General features: G+C 38.3%; 1 protein-coding gene and 1 long non-coding RNA gene across 2 annotated transcripts; one reads left to right on the forward strand and one right to left on the reverse strand.

The window, feature by feature from the left end:
* The first annotated feature begins 7,604 nt into the window (after positions 1-7,604).
* On the forward strand, positions 7,605-8,489 carry LOC141645972 (uncharacterized). Its single transcript, XR_012545243.1, has 2 exons — positions 7,605-7,675; positions 8,278-8,489. It is a non-coding gene; the product is annotated as an uncharacterized LOC141645972 (long non-coding RNA).
* A 5,719-nt stretch (positions 8,490-14,208) lies between these two features.
* Positions 14,209-19,556, reverse strand: LOC141647324 (kinesin-like protein KIN-14S). The gene is made up of 12 exons (XM_074455461.1): positions 19,344-19,556; positions 19,137-19,223; positions 18,190-18,368; positions 18,009-18,108; positions 17,658-17,921; positions 17,269-17,548; positions 16,334-16,495; positions 16,005-16,220; positions 15,884-15,921; positions 15,622-15,785; positions 15,423-15,536; positions 14,209-15,138 (listed from the first exon to the last, which is right to left on the reverse strand). Exons 1-12 carry the CDS (start codon positions 19,348-19,350, stop codon positions 14,434-14,436), a joined length of 2,316 nt encoding a protein of 771 aa, XP_074311562.1. The 5' UTR covers positions 19,351-19,556; the 3' UTR covers positions 14,209-14,433.
* Between the last annotated feature and the right edge of the window lie 1,416 nt (positions 19,557-20,972).

Here is a 20,972-nt window from a genome sequence, read left to right on the forward strand (position 1 = left end):
GTTGACTCTTCGGCAAACCCACGATAAAATTCATAGAAATGGATTCCCACTTCCACTCAGGTACCTCCAAAGACCGAATCTTACCTTGTGGTCGTCGTTGTTCCCCTTTAACTCTCTGGCATGTCAAACAACGGGCCATAAACTCAGCTGTTTCTTTCTTCATCCCAGGCCACCAGAACGTGTTCTTTAAATCCTTGTATAGCTTGTCACCACCTGGATGTACTGAATATGGTGTACAATGTGCCTCTGTCATGATTGTCTTTTTCAGCTCCTCATCATTAGGGACACACCACCACCCATCAAACCTCAGACTACCATCTGTATGGATAGAGAATCGAGACACTGTCCCTTTCTCTACTCCAACCCTCCACTCTACCATCTTAGGAGCAAACGCCTATTTACCTCGAATATCATCATAAAGATCAGGCTGTACTGTCAAATCTCCCATGACATCCCCTCTTTGCATCATATGTATCCCAAACTTCCCCACCTCATCTCTCAACCTCATCAAAGATAAAGCTGTACACAAAGAATGTACACTCTTCCTACTCAAAGCATCTGCAACAACAATGGCTTTCCCTTCATGGTAGATAATATCCATGGCATAATCGCCAATCAGCTCCATCCACCTCCTCTGTCTCATATTCAACTCCTTTTGAGTAAAGATGTACTTGAGACTCTTGTGATCAGAAAATACCTTAAAGGTCGCCCCATAAAGGTAATGTCTCTAAATCTTGAGAGCAAACACCACTGCACCCAACTCTAGATCGTGTGAAGGGTAGTTCTCCTCATAAGGCTTCAATTGCCTAGAAGCATAGACAATCACTTTACCGTTCTGCATCAACACACATCCCAACCCATTCTTTGAGGCATCTGTATAAACCTCAAAGTTCTCAATCCCTTCAGGCAATGCTAAGATAGGAGCTGTGGTCAAACGCTCCTTTAATGTTTTGAACGCTGTCTCACAACTCTCATCCCAACGAAACCGGTTCTCTTTCCTCATCAAAGCTGTCATAGGTCTAGCAATCTTGGAGAAATCCTTCACGAACCGTCTGTAATATCCAGCTAAACCCAAGAAACTCCTTATCTCAGCAACATTCTTTGGTGCTTCCCACTTTGTCACTGCCTCAATCTTTGTCGGATCCACAGCTACCCCATCCTTAGAGATCACATGCCCCCAAAAAGCAACTCTCTCTAACCAGAACTCACACTTGGACAGCTTAGCATATAACTCATGCTCCCTCAAGGTCTGCAACACAATCCTCAGATGCTCCTCCTTAGTCTTGGAATAGACTAAGATGTCATCGATAAACACCACCACAAACTTGTCCAAAAACTGTCTGAAGATTCTGTTCATCAAATCCATAAACACAGTCGGTGCATTAGATAACCCAAAAGACATCACCACATACTCATAATGGCCATACCTCGACGTGAAAGCTGTTTTCGGTATGTCCACCTCTCTAATCTTCACCTGATGGTACGCCGACCTCAAATCAATCTTGGAAAAGACTGATGCACCACTCAACTGATCAAACAGGTCATCTATCCTTGGCAAAGGATACTTGTTCTTCACCGTCACTCTGTTCAACTCCCTGTAATCTATGCACAACCTCAAGCTCCCATATTTCTTCTTCACAAAAAGAACTGGTGATCCCCACGATGATACACTAGGTCTAATGTATCCCTTCTCTATCAGATCATCTAACTGTTTCCTGAGCTCCTCCATCTCTTTAGGACCCATCCGGTACGGTGCCTTAGAGATTGGCCCCGTCCCCGGTTCCAACTCAACCGTGAAATCTATCTCCCTCTTCGGCGGCAACCCCGGAATCTCCTCTGGAAAGACATCTGCAAACTCACCCACCACCGGTATCGATCAATCGTCGGACTCTCTATCCGGTCATCTCTCACATGGCACAAGATCAAAGGGCATCCCTTCCTCAGATAGGACTTCAAGGTCACAGCTGCAATCAACTTAACTTTGGGTTTGACCACAAACCCACGATAAGACACACTAACACCCTTAAGACCTCTCAAAGACACTTTCTTTTGATGACAATCTATCTTAGCTTTGTACTTTCCCAACCAATCCATCCCGATTATCATCTCAAAACCGTCTAAAGGAAACTCTAGCAAGTCTACAGGTAGGTCAACTTGCCCAACTATCATAGATACATCCATATACAACCTCCCACATGATACAGACTCACCCGAAGGTATAAAAACTTTCTCACTTACAGACTCATATACCCTCAAACCCAACCGTTTAACATGACTCGAAGACACAAACGACTGAGACGCCCCCGAATCAAACAAAACAAAGGTATGAATACCGTTAACAAGAAAAGTACCAGTGATAACATGTGCGTCGTCCTCAGCTGCTTTCTTGTCCATCATAAACAGCTTTCCACTGGTCTTCTGTCCCCCTCCCTGGACAGTACTGGCTGATGTGGTCGGCTTAGCACCCGACCCCTGATTGTTGTTGTTGTTGTTGTTCGTAGCTGGTTTCTGATAAGAATTAATGCCATTGCGGTTACCTCCACCCTGGTTGCTCTGACCTCCCCGGTTAGACCATGACCCAGTCGGTCTGTTACTCGCATAACTCTGTGCCGGCCCCTGAGAATAGCTCCCCTGAGCCGATCTCTGAAAAGCTCCAGGTACACTCGTGCACTCATGTCTCTTGTGGCCTACACCGCCACAGCCAAAGCAGGTTATCCCCCAACTACCACTACCGCTTCCACGGCCACGCCCAAAGGAAGCCCCAACACTGAACCCTGAACCAGAAGAAAACGTTCTAGCCTGACTATGGTTGCCTTTCTTGTAATTAGATTGGCCACCACATTCACTCTCAGCCTTTCTTTTCTCACTACTTCTCTCCCGGGCCATTTCCACCAACCTCTCAGCTCTCCCAGCCCTCTCATAAGCTTCCTTAACATCAGTAAGGACTCCCACGGGTAACTTGTCCTTAATCCTGGATGTCAACCCCCTCTCAAATCTCAGCGCTAGGTTCTCCTCACTCAAACCCATGTCCTTAACATATCTAGACTTCTCATTAAACTGCTTGTAGTACTCAGCAACCGACATATCAGATGTCATCCTAAACTCATCAAACTCCTCCCTCAGCTTACTCCTCACATGCTCAGGTACAAACTCTCTCCTCATATCCCTCTGAAACTCTTCCCAAGGTATAGCAGGTAAGCCCTGCTTCATATACATCTCTCTAGCACTCGTTTCACCTTGTCCCACCACTCACCGGCCGCCTCCCTCAAGTAGAACGCAGCTTGTTCTACTTTCATCTCATCAGGATAATGTATCAGGTCCAGAATGTTCTCCATCTCACGATGCCAATTATCAAGAAGAATTGGCTTCCCGGTCCCCTTGTACTCTTTCGGGTTGAACCTCGCTATATAAAAACTGATCTTAGAGTGATCAACCTCCTTATCCTTCCCCACTCTCTTTAGGGCCTCCGTAAGATCATCTTGATGCTCCAACATCTTAACTATATCGTCGATGTTCATGCTCTCAGCTCTCGCATACAAAGCGGTTTTCTTTGGCGTCATCTTGAAACTATATAAGAAAAGGTAGATATAAACATACATACTATAACCAAAAACACGAAAACACCCTGCTCAGAACCCACTCGATCAAGTGCCTAACCTACTCGATCGAGTAGAGGCTACTCGATCGAGTGCCCACCATACTCGATCGAGTGCCCCGACTTCAGACCCAAAACAGACCTTCTGATCTCTAACATACTCGACCGAGTAGCATAGCCACTCGATCGAGTGACCCCCTACTCGATCGAGTGCCCTATGTACTCGATCGAGTATCCAAAAACACGATTCTGGTTATAAAAACGTTAAAATACCCACTCGATCGAGTCAGACCCACTCGATCGAGTACCTCACCTACTCGATCGAGTACCCCCTACTCGATTGAGTCATGCTGACTCGTACATACTACCCGCATGTTATCTCTCATAACCCAACATACTATGCAACTTTATAAGCTCAACATTATAATATAACTAACCATGCAATTCTAACAATTCCTCACACAATCAATAAAATAAACTATTTCATGTTATCAAATGCCACATAATAAACAACCATCATGCTTCTTTATTCAAACCAACATATGTACACACCCCACCAAATTTTCAATCACAATTTCAATCTTCTACTCCCAACATCCAACAATTCACAACATACATCGTTACGTTCACATAAGCTGACAAACACCGCATACGACCTTGACACATACCCCCCCATGTGACCGGTTCAAAATTGTAGGGCGAGTTCGCGACTTTAGGACGTATCCCAAGCCTTTGCATTAGCTCCTACAACCTTTACCCCGGGTTCATTTTAATTGACTCCCTATGTTCATTATATTCATTAGTAACAGGTTTCAGGATCGTCGCGCTGATACCATTTTGTAACACCCCCATACTCCAAGTGCCTTACCAGGACCACTCAGGTATAAAGCTGTTACCATCTCGGTTCTCCAAGACAATGATAATCATAAGACAATAACGAAACAACATTTAAATAGTATAAGTTTAGTGAAAGTATACAATCCAAAACCAAATGCCCAAAATACGGGTTACATGTTCTCAAAACAACTGTCTACTCAACTAAATGAAAATGTCTGACAAACTACTAAGCTACAGCGGAAGACTCTATCATCTGAAGGTGACACATCCCAGCTAGCCCATGTATCTCGACTCATACCTGCTCAACAACTGCTCACCATCCCCGAATGGATCACCACAATTTTTAAAACAATAAACGAGGTCAGTACTAATCACACAATTTATATAACTCAACAATACAACAAACAACACAGCTCAATCGTCACAGACGTACTCCGTACTCCATCACCAACTCCACAATACTGACTACACACTAAAGTGTGTAGCCCTGCTAGAGTACCCATCGCAACAGGTTACTCCTCGCCGCCAGTGGGGGACCGCAGCCGTTCCCACCTAAACCTCGCTCATCTCCGTCGAGCGATAAACCCAAATCCATTAATGTGCACATCCCTTCTGTGGCGGGTTCCACAGAAGGCGAATAATGGGCGTGAAGCCACTCCCGCAAGTGACTCCACTCAGCCAGGGACGCACCCCGAAGAACACAGACAAATACAAACAATCACAACTACTAATCAGCAATCAAAACCAACAACCGTCACAATACTCGTATGATAACAATCAACAATCACAAATCACCACCAACACATTATGGGACTAATACTGAGTAGGGAAACCCTACCTGGAATGCAATACAGTTAGAGGATCTCAACAGCTGTTATCAAAAGGCCTCCTCTACGAATCCTCCTCCTAACATAACATCACATATATCACTAACCACACAAAACTAACACAAATCCTCCAATTCCCAAAATTAGGGTTTAACAAGACTTAATTAAATATAACAAATTCGGTACGTAAATCGTACCTCGACGCAAGGATCACAAAGATGTAAAGAAAGATGAATTCCGACCTTCCAAGCTCCGGGATTTGTCAATAATGCGATGAGTGCAAAGTACGTAGGTTGAAATCTCTTTTGAAAGTAATTAGGTTTATAAAAGCGTATTATGAAAGTGACAGAAGTGTTTATATATTAATTCGCATTATTAACAAAACCCGACAAAACATTACCCGTAAACCATGCTACTCGATCGAGTAACTGACGTACTCGATCGAGTGTCGCCTACTCGATCGAGTACCAAGGCTACTCGATCGAGTACCCAACAGGTCAGAAACTATTTTAAATCGCAACACACCCTTACTCGACAGAGTAAGGCCCACTCGATAGAGTACCCAGAGACTCATAAAACCGTAGTATTACATTCCAGCCATAGTACCACAAGCTCATAGCCAGCACGAAACCAAGATAAACCACATACCACACAACAATCATATACGCAATCCCATAAATTTTCCCGCTCGTAGTTACTGGCTTAAGTAAGTTAGAGCCGGGGTTCTGAGATGAGGGCGTCTTCTCACCCAAAACCGACATAAGAGGGCTCCCAACACACATACACCAGGTTCATTTTAATTTGACACCCTATGTTCATTTAGTTCATTGGTTCAGGTTCAAAAATCGTCGCATTGATACCACTTTATAACACCCCCACTTATCAAGGAGCTTTAACAAGACCTTCCCTAGTAAGTAAGGGCATTACCATCTCGGTTGCCCGAGGTAAGTATATCAAATAGACAATAACAGAACGTTTATTAAATGTATCCTTACAATTATACAAACATGACGAAGGAAAAAAAACTCTTGAATCTACCGATAAGACTACTAAGCATAAGTGTCTGCATGATGACTCGATCCCATCCATATCCCGCGAGTCTCTTCAACATCCAACTTGCTAAAACAACTGTTCACCATCCCCGAATGGATCACCACAGTTTTGAAAACAATAAACGGGATCAGTCAACTGCACAATGAAAGTAAAAACTCACAATAAACACAATCCAAACAAACTTTAATCAATCAATCCTCCAACTCCAAAAGTAACCAGTAACCGGCTACACACCGAAGTGCGTAGCCCCGCCAGGTTCTCAGCGCAACGGGAAACCCAAACTACTAGTAAGGACCGCAACTGTACCACCTAAACCCCGCTCATCGCAATGAGCGAACCCAACTCCCTAATGTACACATCCCTCTTGCGACGGGAGTCACAAGGGGCGAACATGGGATTGGAACCATCTCCCGACATGGTCCCACAGCAATAACCAACCAACAGTATAACCCAATCGACCTCCATCAATTTCAATCAAAGAGATAACATGCCAACAATTAATCACAAACAACTTAACCAATTACACAACCAACTGAGTAGGGAAAATCATACATTTTCGCAAGTCCACAGAATGCATCCATCACACCACGTCAAATAAGACTCCCTATCGGATCCTTGCCGCACAGTCGACCCGACTCGATAGCCTCGTCCGTAAGACGCATCTCTCCCGTGGTATAGATCATGATGAGATGATAGATGGGTAGTGAGAGATGAGTGGTTAGGGAGAGAGAGAGAGAGAGAGAGAGAGAGAGAGAGAGAGAGAGAGAGAGCGTATTAGGTTTAGGAAGAGCCGAAATAATGATATGAAATGTTATAAGATGCAACTTCCGCGTAATATAAACTATCACGCTGTTAAACAGGTACTCGGTCGAGTAGGCCCTACTCGACCGAGTACACCGCACTCGGTCGAGTTCCTCTTACTCGGCCGAGTGACTGCTATTAGATCGAGTTTCTGGTTTGGTGTTTGACTATACGTATCTCCCTTTTTCCCTCTCTCACTAGGGTCCCCGAAGGTCAATGTAATAACCCGAATAATAATAATAATAATAATAATAATAATAATAATAATAATAATAATAATAATAATAATAATAATAATAATTAATATACATTTAGATAAGGATGGTTATGTCATGTTATCCATGTAATACACATCTTAGTAGAGTAAGATAAGTTTTACATTTCTTGCTCCTTAAGGTAGAGGAAGCAATATAGAATTTGTTCACTGTTTGTGAATTTGCTACACCGACATACGTTTGGCTATAAATAGGCCCCTTCCCCATTCATTTTGTAAAACACGTACTGACGTACCAAATGAGGAAATTATTACTATTTCTTTACTAGGTCCAACTCGGTAAATAAGGTATGATTTCGGGACTCTTCGTCGTAGAAATAAGTAATAATATAATGATTATTCTATACTGTTATAGACCGTATCATGTTATATTATCATTATAGTACTCACATGATATATTAACTGTCTTTATCTGAACATATGGTTGTCATGTTATAATGTACTATTGGCCAATTGTAGCATTCGGGATACGATTACGGGAGGGGGACAACATTACAAATTTGACCTATGTACATGGAAGGGGGCACTGCCTCATGTGAACTACGGTTCTGATTATTACTGGTAAAAATGCCAGGGGGTTTACACGGGTCTTAGACTCGGGATCCTGTGTACATGGAGGAGGGCTTAGCCCGGGGAGTTTTTACTCCGTAATGTGTCTCATTTCAGTAATAGTAGACCGGTAATCTATATTTTGCACATTATGATAAAATGACAGGTTATGCATGTCTATTTAATTATTATTCGACTGTGTTCATATGACCTACTTTTATATACTTGTGAGACCAGAAAGAATTGGAATATTAAAATGGAGGTAAGTAGGGCCGGTGGAGGTGACCGAAGTCATACTCAGCCTGTGGTTGGCTGATTCCGTTACTTTCATTCTTTTTCAGGTACATTAGTGTCGGGGAAGGTCAAGAGTGAGGAATTTCAGATGACCTAATAGGATGAATAATGTAATCGAGTTATTAGTTTTTAGCTTTAACAAGTGTATTTATCTTTACTTTTGTTTAAGCCTTGTATTTTCCGGATAGGAAATACGGCGGTGACGCCCTTGTAATTCCGCTGCTGCCTATTGTTAATAAAAAGAGCTATTTTGAGCTGCCTGTCTGCTTTTCGGGGGCGTTACAGTCAAAGAGTCGGTCAACGAGTCCCTAATACGGCGGGTATTACACATTTATGTAAATCCAAAAACAAAACCAAACTCTTATCTGATTACCGAACTCAAAGAGCAATAACATATCCAAAAACTCTTTGAGCATGAATTCATTTTAAGGATATGGAAAATGGAAAAAATAATTGCCAAACTAATTCCTAGAATTGGTGTTGTATATTTTTTATAGCTTAACGTACTTTTAGGATGAGTTAACTAATGTAACAAACTTTAACTCAAAAAAAAATGTAACAAACTTAACCATAATTTCCATCATTTTAGCATGTAACACCGTAAATGCTGGAAAAATTCTCAATGATTCATAATCAAATCAAATTTCAAAAAGTACAATTTTCCTAGAAAAACACGATCTTATCTTATTCATTCGGTTGCAATTGTTAATTATTTTTTTTTTGGTACAACTAACTACTAACAATACGAGAAATCGAAACACCTAAAACATCTTCGCGGAGAATAGGACGGAGATTAGTTGCTCGGTTAGCTGCCTCTGAGAATGGTCTATCCTTAGTGTCCAACCAGCTAAATTGATCATCTCTTTGCATCGCTGGACCAAGGATCGTAAGCTGTTACTAAGAATTCTATCGCCTCAGAAGAAATCAACACATGGTTTATTATCCATAAGGACGAGAAAATTAGTAATGTGAAGCGAGCGGACATGCTCAAGACCAGCCAGAAGTGCACGCATTTCAGCTTTCATCGCGTTACACACGCTACAAGAGAAAAAATAGAAAGAAACAAAATCACCATAATCATCCTGAATTATACCTCCGCACCCTGCTGGGCCGGGATTGCCTCTAGAAGCTCCATCCGTATTAAGAAGAAACCATCCATAAGGAGGTGGGTGTCATCGTACGAAGATTTCCTCATATGTAGAGCCTGGAGACGAATTGAATAAAGAGAATGGGTCGAAAGCATTCTTGGATGTAGTGAACTAATGCTGGAGAAATCGTACCGGATCAATAGGATTTTCATCACCCCGGCCAAAAATAGTATTATTTCTCCATTTTCAAATCCACCAGCAGGTAATAACAAATTTCATGGGCGAGTCACAAGAGGCGAGAGGGGAGGTATTACGAATATTTTCCGACATCCATCTGGGGAACGGAGTTGAGAAGAAGGAATCAGGTGATATAGGAAATCCAACTTGCATCCAAAGTTCAGTGGAAAAAGGGCAAGACTGAATGAGTTGGTCTGTAGTCTCATCCTCAGCTAAGCATCTCGGACAAATAGGATCATCAGATAAGCCGCGACGGACCCTGTTAAAATTACACATAATACGACTATGGGATGCGAGCTAAATAAACATACGTATACACTGTTGGACCGGAATTTTCCAATTAAGATGCCATTCTACGGTATCTGGTTCAGTAGGAGGATCGTTACCTCTAATAAAAACAAGTGCTGATTTGATAGAATATTTACCGTTGGAAGTCCCGCTCCAATAAAAAAGCATCTTCTATATATGGTTCAGGAGCTAGGGAAAAAGCTTCAATTTTTAATAGCTCTTCTCTCGGTAAATAATTGGAAAATAAATCTCATTTCCAGCCGGATGTTTCGTCTCACATTTCACTGACTGTAGCCCCCAAAATACCGTCTGGTACATTTGCTATAGCCTTATCAATTAGGCTCCCCACGTCGACCCAAGAATGATCCCAAAATAGAGTAGTTCTGCCATTACTAACTTTGCAATTATTAATTGTAGAAGTAGTATACAATATGAAAATGAAATATTCTATATCTTTCTTCCGTTTTTTCCTCAATTAGATTATTTTGTTTCTTACTTTTTCTTTTTCTTTTCAATTACTCTACTTACTAGGGTAGGTCCCGTGCAAATGCACGGCATTTTAAGTTTTGGCATATCTATAGAAAAAAAAAATATAAAAGTTACATAGTTGTATTTTAACGTTAAGACATTGCTAAAGGAATTACTGCAGTTATAATGCGGAGAATTCAAATAATGATAGCTCGGGAGTAATAGGAACAATAAAAGTTTAGAAAATTCTATTTCTTCACACATTTATTTTTGCAACGCAACAAAAGAGTACGAACAAATTATTATTTTAAAGAGGGCAAACAAATATTTAAGGTGGTCGAAAGTTCGAATCTTTAATCATGAACAATAACGGTCTTGAAACACACAACTTTCTTAAAACAAAAGGTATTGAATTTTTCAATCGAGCAAATAGAACTTTAGAAACGCAATATATTTAATTAGGGTTATAATCGTTATTATGTGATAAAGTTAAATCTTTTCAACTCCGCAATTAATACTCCAATTGAACGTATTTCATCTTCTCTGTTTGTGGAGAAATTGTAAAAGACACGGTTATTTTCAATGAATAAAAAAAAGAGAGAAAATTTGATAGTATAATAAAATGAATAGAAAGAAAATATTATTTGAGGTAGTTTTAAAATAGAGAAGGAAATATTATTTAAGATTGTCAATTTATAGCCCATTTGTCAAGGTAATTAGAGTATCTAAAAAAGGCTCAATTAAGAGGATATTTTATTTAGGCGGGAAAACTAAGAGAATTTTTATTCTCTTAGTAGTAGGGGAATTCTAATATACTGCCACATCAAACTCTAATTAAAATCTGAAATGCCATGTCAGCGGGATTGATAGCTGCATTAGAGAAATATATATGATGATTATTGTATATTTAACTGATTTGATTAAACATGTCCTACACTCATAAGTTACAATGCATAATACGTAAATATTGCCCAAATCTAAACATGTTCAATTCAAACTTGACTCGAGTTTTACTTGATCATCAATTGACATGATTTGGAAATAAATGACATAAGCAATCTGCTTAGGATTAATCCGATCCATAATGGTCCAGAGTGACTTGCGACATTTTCAAATTAGTCGAGGAGTGAATTAATAACGACTTTCCAGAAGTGGGGTGCTGATACTAATTATCATTTCCCTCTTCATTCATGAACTTACATGTTAATCCACATTGATTGAATAGTTGTTTACTAGTGCAGATCCCGCGCGAAAGCGCTGTTTTTTAAATCGCTTTTTATAGATAATTTAACAATTAAATTGATTGTAGAAACTAATTTTAATAAAGTGTAGTAATAAGCTAAGAGTTGGAAGAAATAAAATTAAAAAATTTTTTCCTGCATGAAATTGACACTTAAATTATATTTTTTTAATAAAAAAAGTTATTTATTATAAATAAGAATGTTAGTTTAATATAATTGACACATGATTTCTTTTTACCCATACCAAAGTTTTGATATTTTTATGTACCAAACAAAATAAATTCAATATTTTTACAAAGTCAATAACACTTTCCAATGACTCAACTCGGTTCAAAGCCAAAAAAAATAAGACAACCCTAAAGGCTAAAACTACCATTTTTATTTTTAAATTCCAGAAAAAAGTCTTTTAAAAACTGAAAATTAATCCAGCTAAATTTAACATATTTTAAGTGGGAACCAATATCCCAAACTCCCATACTTGAAATTTCAATAACGGTAATATGGTAACAACCAAGTAATTAGCTGTATATTGACTGGATTAACTCTAATTTTGTTTCCTAAATCTATCAACTTTTGGAAAGTTTAGGTAAAAAAACAGGCTTACTAATAAATTACCGTTGCTATACCAAGGCAAATTAGCAAACCGCCTCTTTGTTGTATTTAAACACTTGACACAAACCAACAATCTCACATAAACAAAATCATTCCCACAAAACTCGACACAAATTATACGAAGCATTGTAATTAACTTTGTGAATTTGTTACAATTCTTAATCATGGTAAATTATATCCTACTCCCATGAGTAGGGAGTAGGATACTCTCACCATTTAGTTATTGGAAAACCATAAAATCAAAACTTAAAACCTTTAAAATTTAAATTTGATACATTTGAAAAATATAAAAATTTGTACCACAATTTATAATTTTCGTTCCTCTATAAATAGAGATCACTTTTGATTTATTTTGGCGTTTATTTTGATTTTACTCACATATTCACATCACATAATTGACATATTCATAACAATGAGATATTCACATCACGTAATTAATATACTCATTAGATATTCATATTACATAACTAGCATATTCACATAGATTAAAAATTATATTCACAAAGTAAAACTCACATACTCACAATAACTAATATAGATATTCAAACAATATAACAGACATGTTCACAAATTATTTGTTCATAAGAACAACAAACATTTTATTGAGTTACTCATAGATATTCATTTAACAAAATATACATATTCACACAATTTTACATGTGAATATGTCACTTAAATTTTGTGAATATATATTTAAATATTATAAACACGTTTCAAAATATAGCAAATATGATCTTTTTTTATTGAGTAAAAATATCATGAACATTAGTGATTTTTTATTTTTTAAAATTGGTAGTTAGATTAAAAATAAAGTCATTTTAAATATATATGCACATTTTAATAACTACCCACTAATTACATTACAACTTAAAAAAACTGATGGGAGTACCATGCACCATACTCTTGGGTGCATGGTATAAGAATTGGTCTCTGATAACTTTGATATTTTGGGACATGATTTTGATGATGATAGTTGCTTAAGAAATTTCAATATCGAAAAGGAACATAACTACGGTTGTTGCTCTAGTGTTTCGGAATTTGAGGATGGTAGGTCGTCTGATTATACGAATGAGTTTAGTCCTTCTGGGTTTTTTGTTGGTCAAATTCGTAAGAGGCGTAGATTCGAACGAGTTTACAGTACTGAGTCTAATTCTGATGAGGAGTATACCAATGAGTTCAGTCCTTCTGAGTTCTTTGTTGGTCAAATTCGTAAGAGGCGTAGATTTGAAGAAGCTAACAGCGAATCATCTGCCAGGTTTTATGGTCATGATGCTTATGATGATGCCTCTGATTTTGAAGAAGTACAAAGTAATTCTAAGGCAAACAGTGAAGAATCAGTTGGGTTTTATGATGATGATAGCTATGTTGCAGTAACAGATAAACAATTTCAGGAAAATCATCATCATCATACTGTTAGTGCAGAGGTAGTTGCAGAAGCATGTGACGGTTTTCACTCTGAATGTACATCAAAACAGAAAGTTGAAGAAAGTTGCGAAGGGGATGGTGAAGGTGAAGAAAGACAAATTGTTGTTTCAGCATTGATGGCGCCTCGAAATTGCCTTGGAGGGACAGTAAAGGAAAGCTGAAGACGAGATGTGTATTCAAGCACTAGTTTTGTTTTGTTAATTATTATCTTCCATCTATTCTAATTTTAACACTTTAAATCTGTTATATAGACGCACTGATTATTTCACGAAACCGTGATGTAGTCTGTAAGTTGTAATGTTCATTCATATTTCATACATTCTGTAGCAGTTGATCAGTTCCATCAATGTAAAGCTTTTATCTTCATTGTAGTTTCTCAATCGGCTTCTGGACATAGTCGGATTTCCATTTCAAGTAATTAACATTACAAGTCTGGTTTTGAAGGACTTCAAATGGACTTTCAGAGTCGTAATTTAACCAAAATAATAAAGCTTCCAACCAACTCATTTCCTGGCACTCTGGCAGTCTTTTTTTTCCACCTAACTGAGCAGTTAATTGGACACCATAACGCTAAATAATTTCATTTTCGGTTTGTCTAATTTAGTACTAATACTAATTCGAGGATAAAAAATTCCTATATTGTTTCAATTGATATATATCATGCCGGTGTAAATTAAAAAAAAAATATCATGGATTGTTATCAATAACGCTTGAGGTCTGTTATCAATAACATATACGATGATCAGTTGATCACAAACCTTAGAAAAGTAGAGACATTGATAGAGAGCATAGAGGCTTGTAATATTCTCTACCTAATAAACTTCATGTATCTATTCAGACTTCGCTACACAACTGATTTCCTGAAATTTTTACGGCCTCGCAACTGCAACGGGCTCCAAACCACTGGCTTTTTCTGCAAGGCAACAACAGTTGGGTGCTTGGGCTTCCATGAGCCTACCTGTTGGGAAGGAGGGCTTGCCATGAACTTCCTACTGCTACTTGGTGTTGACTCGGGCATTGGAGAAAATACCTTTGAAAAACGCCTGACCTTCGAAATCCCACCCATGAAAGATGGCCTTGGTATTGCAATTTCACGTTTGGATTGTGTATCCAAAGGCGAACCCATGTGTGAGCTTGGTTCAGGGCGGAGCGTTGCAATGGAAACCCTTCTCCTTGGCAAAGTTGGTCCTACCATCTGTGTGGATGGTCTCACAGCAATTGAACCACGTCGTGGTCCTCTGAGAGCTCCTCCTCTTGTGTTTGCAGGACAAGGATTGTTTTCTTTACCATCAGATGAACCTGGCTGAAAAGAGGGTAAGTTTAAAGCTTTGTTAGCCTTGAGAGGTGTCTGTGGTGGTACAAAATTGGATATTCTTCGTAGTGGCATCCTTAAATTTGAAGGACGGCCCAATGGAGGTTTGGTAGAAGCAGCTGGTGTGGTCCTTTGAGACTGTGTTGGTGGTTTGGCAGAGGCTGATGCCACTGATCTGCTTTCCTGTTTCAGTCTAAGCTTCCTTTCCTCGGCCAATTGATTTTCAAGCTCTCGTACCTGTTGAAACACGATTAAACTTAGGTGAAACTTGTGATGCAGGTCAAAATCATGAGGTGAGGCAAGGCGTGTTGCAGTTCACGTCTCAGTTAATGTCCTGAAAAAAGGTATCATGCTAATATAATGTGAGAACCCCCTATCTGGCTAAAAATTCTGTCCATAAACCATTAACCTGCTAAAAAGTGTAATTATTATACACACTATTAAAATTAGGGGCTGCTCTTATCAGGAGGACACCTCATATGATAAATTTGTGCACTCACGACTGCTTTTTTTTACGGTACCTTTTCCTGAGCACTTCTACACATATGCTCTCTGGCAGCAAGTCTTAGTTGCAAGGACTGAACAGTGTCCTGCAATTTCTTTGTTTCCTTTTCATCATGCTTTAATTTTTCTGCCTGTTCAACAAAATTCAAGTGTGAAAACTGCAGAAAAGGAATAGTAAGCAAAACTATCAAACAGAATCATTCTCAAGAAACACACCAGATGCTTATACTTAAGGAGCTCGGAGACATCTGCCTGTTTGCGTGCTGGACCGTGATCAATTCCCTTGACACGACTAGCAAAGTTCAAGGAGCACAGAGTCTCCCCCAAGTCTGTATCGGCTGGGCTGATTTGGACAAACATCAAGGTCTTGCAATCGCCACCTGTTTCGCAAATGATATAGTAACAATGAATCAAGGTAGAATGCAACAACAGTACTTAGTGAATTCATTATGTCAACGTAGTTTAGAAAATATCATACCTAAGGAACTCTGCAGTATGTGAGTTAGCTTTGAGTTCCTGCAATAAGCAACAAATTAGGTGTAAAGTCTAAAATCCTACAAACTGAGTGTACGACAAATTAGGTCAGAAATTGTTCATACCTGTATGGTATGTGGGATGTCTTTGATGCTAAGGCAGAGATGACATCGCCTAGAGCCGAAAGAGATTTATTTATGTACTGTGATTCTTTAAGCCTTTCACCTTCAACCTCAATTCTTCCCACTCGCTCACTTCCAGCCAAGTCAACTAACCAGAGGTTGCTCTTTGTCCTTTGCCCATTTACTAGATTCTCCCCTTTTACAACTACCCTCAATAAGCTGCACAAGCAAATTGAAACTAATCAATATTCTGACCCGAGTATGAGAATATTTCAAGTTCAACATTTTGACCTTTAAAAAGTAACTTGAGCCCTGTTGTAGCTAGAAATTACCAATGAGAGCGACTGCTGAGTTCATTAGCATTGGTTGATCCGACAGATCTAACTCTGCTTCCCGTCTTTAATAATTCCCATACTTCCTCTGTACCATAAACACGAGCTTCAATTAGTCCAGGAACTTCTTGTGTGCCTTCTGGGGATTGCTTTATCTCCAATCTGAATTAAAACAAGGCAAGCAGTAGACAAATTAAAGTTCTAAATGTTCCAGGTTTGAAGACTAGTACACAGATGAGAGTGATAGCTGGTGTTTCCTTTTTATTCGTTTTATGTACACAGATGAGAGTGACAGCTGGCCTTAGTAAAATTTCAAACTAAAAATGACCTAAAATCAGAGTTAAAGAAGAAAATGACACAAAATTCGAAATCACAGATCCTGAATAATGAACATGACAAACAGCTATCAAGTCCCAACTAATCAACCAAATTTCAAGCCTACATAATTTGCACGGTAGCAAAGAAAATAATCTGAAGGAAAAACAAAAAGCGTCTTTTTTTTTGGGTACAAAACATACTAGAAACAAAGGATCAGAAACATAAAATATCCAAGTAATGGTAGGCAAGTGAAAAGACACAAGAACAACACAACAATCTAGAGCTTAGAATCATTTGACAAAGATAATACTCTTACCATCTCGATCATTTGTTTACCTTTTATATTTATTGTAAAGGGGTATTTTAATCAAAGGTAAACAAATGATTGGGACGGAGGAAGTATGCGTTAAAGATAGAGATTCTGCAGCCTGCAGGGAAAAGTTTAGGCAAGGAGACTAAGTATCGAATACATGCAGAGCCAAGGACTACCAATTTTCAGCAAAGTGATATTAGTGTGTTAGTATCCTATTAATTACCCTCCACGTGTTTGGAATAAAGATCTGTAATCTATTGTTACCAGGCTAATTTGTCGTAGTTACGCAAACTGAGTCACTTACTTCTTTGGTGGCTCACTAGCATTCTCCACCAAGAGGTCTCTTATTCTCTCATTGTACACCTCCAGCATGCTGACATATAACTCATATCTCATTGTACAACTTCTCTGATCAGCAATTCTGAACAATTCCTTCAGTGTCCTGTAGTTAACTCCCCTATTCTGTGACGTCCCTTCCATAGTAAAAGTTTTCCCTGTTCCTGTCTGTCCATAGGCAAATATGCAGACGTTGTAGCCATCCAGCACAGAGGTGACAATTGGCAATGTTTGAGCAAAGACGTCCTCTGTAAGTTCAACAAAAATCAGAAAAGGGACCAAAGAAGTACTATAGTCTGCATCCACACATATATATAAATAGTCAAAGTTCTGACAAATCGGCACAAACACATTTACCTTGGTTGGTATCTGGCCCAAAAACATGGTCAAATTTAAACTGTTTCTTTGAAGAATCAGCACAAACTACATTCAGTTCATGATCTTGCAATGGAGGAATATCAATGACAGAAGTGGACCCATTCGTAACTTCGTTTTGGTTTAAAGGTCTGCATCTACAAAACACTCTAATATTGCCCTTGAGTTCGATCACTTCGTTGTACAGCCTCTTCCTTTCTCCATATTCTTCTATATACCTTCTCTTCAGAACCTCGTGATTCTTACCTAATACCGCAAGTTGAAACTAAAATGTAAGCTAAATAAAGTTATATCAGAAATTCAGAAACAGAACTTCATGCTGTGGTCACTTACTAAGTTCCTGAAGCGTATTCAGAACTTCAGAGCCAGGAAACAGGTTACTCGTCATATCTTTTACCTCATTGGATAAAGTAGTATGCTCGTTTCTCAAAATCTGCCATACGAAAAAAGCTCATTTACTTGCTTATACTTCTATTAAAGAATCCAAATCAACCAGTTCCAGCAAGATAACTACCTGGATTTTATCACTAAGGTCACTGAATTTCCTTAGAATTGGAAGCTTTGGCTCCTCATCAGTTGAAATTGATTGGGATTCGTTTGAAAATTGACTTGCGTCAGCTGTACTCACAGTTTGCTCAATCCCTTTTGAAAGTACAACTTGTTCCGATAAGCAAAAGGTAGAGTCGTGTAATTCTACAGTAGCAAATATTTTTTCCAAACAATATTAGTAAACCCACTAAAAAAATCTTAAATTCAACAACAAATAAACATATACATTTTCATTTTAAATTGAGCCAACGATCACTATTCCTTGACTTTGGAATATGATGAAATAGAGAAAAATAATCCATCAATTTCGTCATACGTGCTTACATTGTGAAGAAATGCAATTCTCAACACATCTGCATGAGGAGTCTTTCTCAAAATAGTTTCTTAAGTAAGATTGCATACATATGATTCAATTCCCTTTGAGGCACACTAACACATTGTTATGAACGCAACCATTAATTTTGTCACCGAGGAACATAATTACAATCTACAAACACAAAATTTTCGAAAATTTAATACAAATCACAGAACTTGACCGTAATCATACACGACAGTCTCTATAACAAGTCTTCCTTTTATCTAGCTTTCACTTTCTATAACCAATAAAAATTGTTCTGGAACAAAGTAGAGCTACATGAATCGGTATTCAATTTAAAATGAGTCTGTTGTACAAATACAACCGTCGCATTTGAGATTTTGTGATAACTTTACAAGAAACAAAGGAAAAATGTAAATCATAAACCCTAATTACAGTTCAAGAAATGAACATGGCTAAATCTTGAACCCTAATTCTACAACAAAAATAATACATCAACTCTAACTTCAATGATCTTTCATCCAACAACAAAAATTGCAAAAAAGTACTAAAATTAAACCAAAAAAATGAAGGCCCGAGAAATTTAATTCTTTTACCGCAATTTGGGGATGGAGTAGCGACATTCGTGGACTGAGAAGAAGCTTTGACGTCGCCGATTCCGAGAACGATATCCACACTCTGATCTGCTCGAAATCATGATTAAGAAATACGATTACAATTTGAATTTGTGCAAAAATTAAAGCAGAAATTGTGCAAAATAATTGAATTAAGTAGAGAAAAAAGAGAGGAATGAGTGGAATTACCTTCCATTTGGATCGGAAATTAGGGTTAGTACAGCAGTGGATAGAAAATTTGGGGGAAATAGAGAATTAGGGTTCGTAGAGACTAGAGAGTGAAGAAGATTTAGAGGAGAGATGAAGGTGATTAGGTGATAAACGGTCAGGAGAAGAGGAGCCAAAATGAAGGATGTTTTCAAGTTTTTGAATTTGGGGGTTGCCAAACACTAGATAACGGCTAGCTATTGTAGTCATGAAAATCAATATTTTTGTCAAAATCTACTTCCAAACTTTTTCTTTTTTTCTGAAATAATTCCTCAAAATAAAAATAAAAAATAAAAAATTTCTCGGGAGTATTATTTCAGGCTGAGAATAAAAATATTTGTGGAAATATTGTATACGCGGGAATTAAGTGGTTTGAAATTTTTTAAAGTGGAGATATAATATCTGGGTGCAACTAGACTTGGCAAATAGGTTATTCGGGTCGAGTCACTTCGAATTAGGTGATTTTCGGGTCAATATGTTCTTGATTCACTTTTGGGTGACCTCACTTCGGATCGGGTCATTTTGGGTCGTGATTTTGCATTAATTCAGTCATTTTGGTCAATTGGGTCATTTTGGGTCACTCAAGTCGGGTCACCTCGAGCTGGGTCTATCAGATCATACATTTTTAGTCATTTTCGAGTCTCGGGTCAGCCTTATCGGGTCGGGTCAATTTTGCCAAGTCTAATGCCAACGACGTGTCTAGTGTAACTCCAGGACGAAAAAACATCCAGCAAGAAAACGAGTTGAGATCCTTAATCTCACTTTTGTGTCAGAAATCTTACGAGAGATCATTGTTCATATAGTCATATAATAAAAGTGGTAGTTATTTCTATTAAACTAATAATGTGGTAGGGATAATGAGACACAAGATGGAACACTAAATGAGATAAATAATTCGCTCTCGCTACAAACGCGCGGCGTGTTTTCTGAAGAAAATATGTCATTTCCAGCGTTATGTTCAATAAATAAATTGAGTGTAACCCGCAGAGGTGGAGTCTAATGGTTAAAACTTAGGTGAAATTCCCAGAAGACTCAGGTTCAAGCCTCTCCAAGAGCAATCTTGTGGAGTGTTTATGGCCCGAGTCCATATCCTCTAGACTTCGAGTCTGTCATCATCGTGGTATACGTGGTAGCGGTTGCATTGCGTGCAAACACGAAAGAAGTTTTGCCATTTTTACGGCAACAATTCATTCCCAATACTAGCGTGGTAGTTGTTTGCTTTTGGTACATTTTATCCAATTTTACATGGACACTTTAAAAAATACTCTTGATTTCGAAGTAAAACGACATTTTTATTTATTTTGTGTGTATGACTTGAGAATTGAAATTGACTCGAAACATGAATTGATCCTATCTGGACTGAACTTAACTCAAATTTTGCCGACCCAAAATGTGATCTAAAACTAGCAAATCGGTAATGACAAATAATTTGAATTGACCCAAAATGACTTGAAATAACTAATTTGAAATCAAAATTAGGGCGACACTAAATAAATACTCGTACAAATTCAATTATTGAACATTATTTATAAATTTTAAATAGTTAATCGTTAGAATCACAATTTATTTTAATCATTCCCAAAACAAGTTTGAAGACCAGATGGCAAAAAC

The sequence above is a fragment of the Silene latifolia genome, chromosome 3, assembly GCF_048544455.1.
Source record: "Silene latifolia isolate original U9 population chromosome 3, ASM4854445v1, whole genome shotgun sequence".
Classification (NCBI taxonomy): Eukaryota; Viridiplantae; Streptophyta; class Magnoliopsida; order Caryophyllales; family Caryophyllaceae; genus Silene; species Silene latifolia.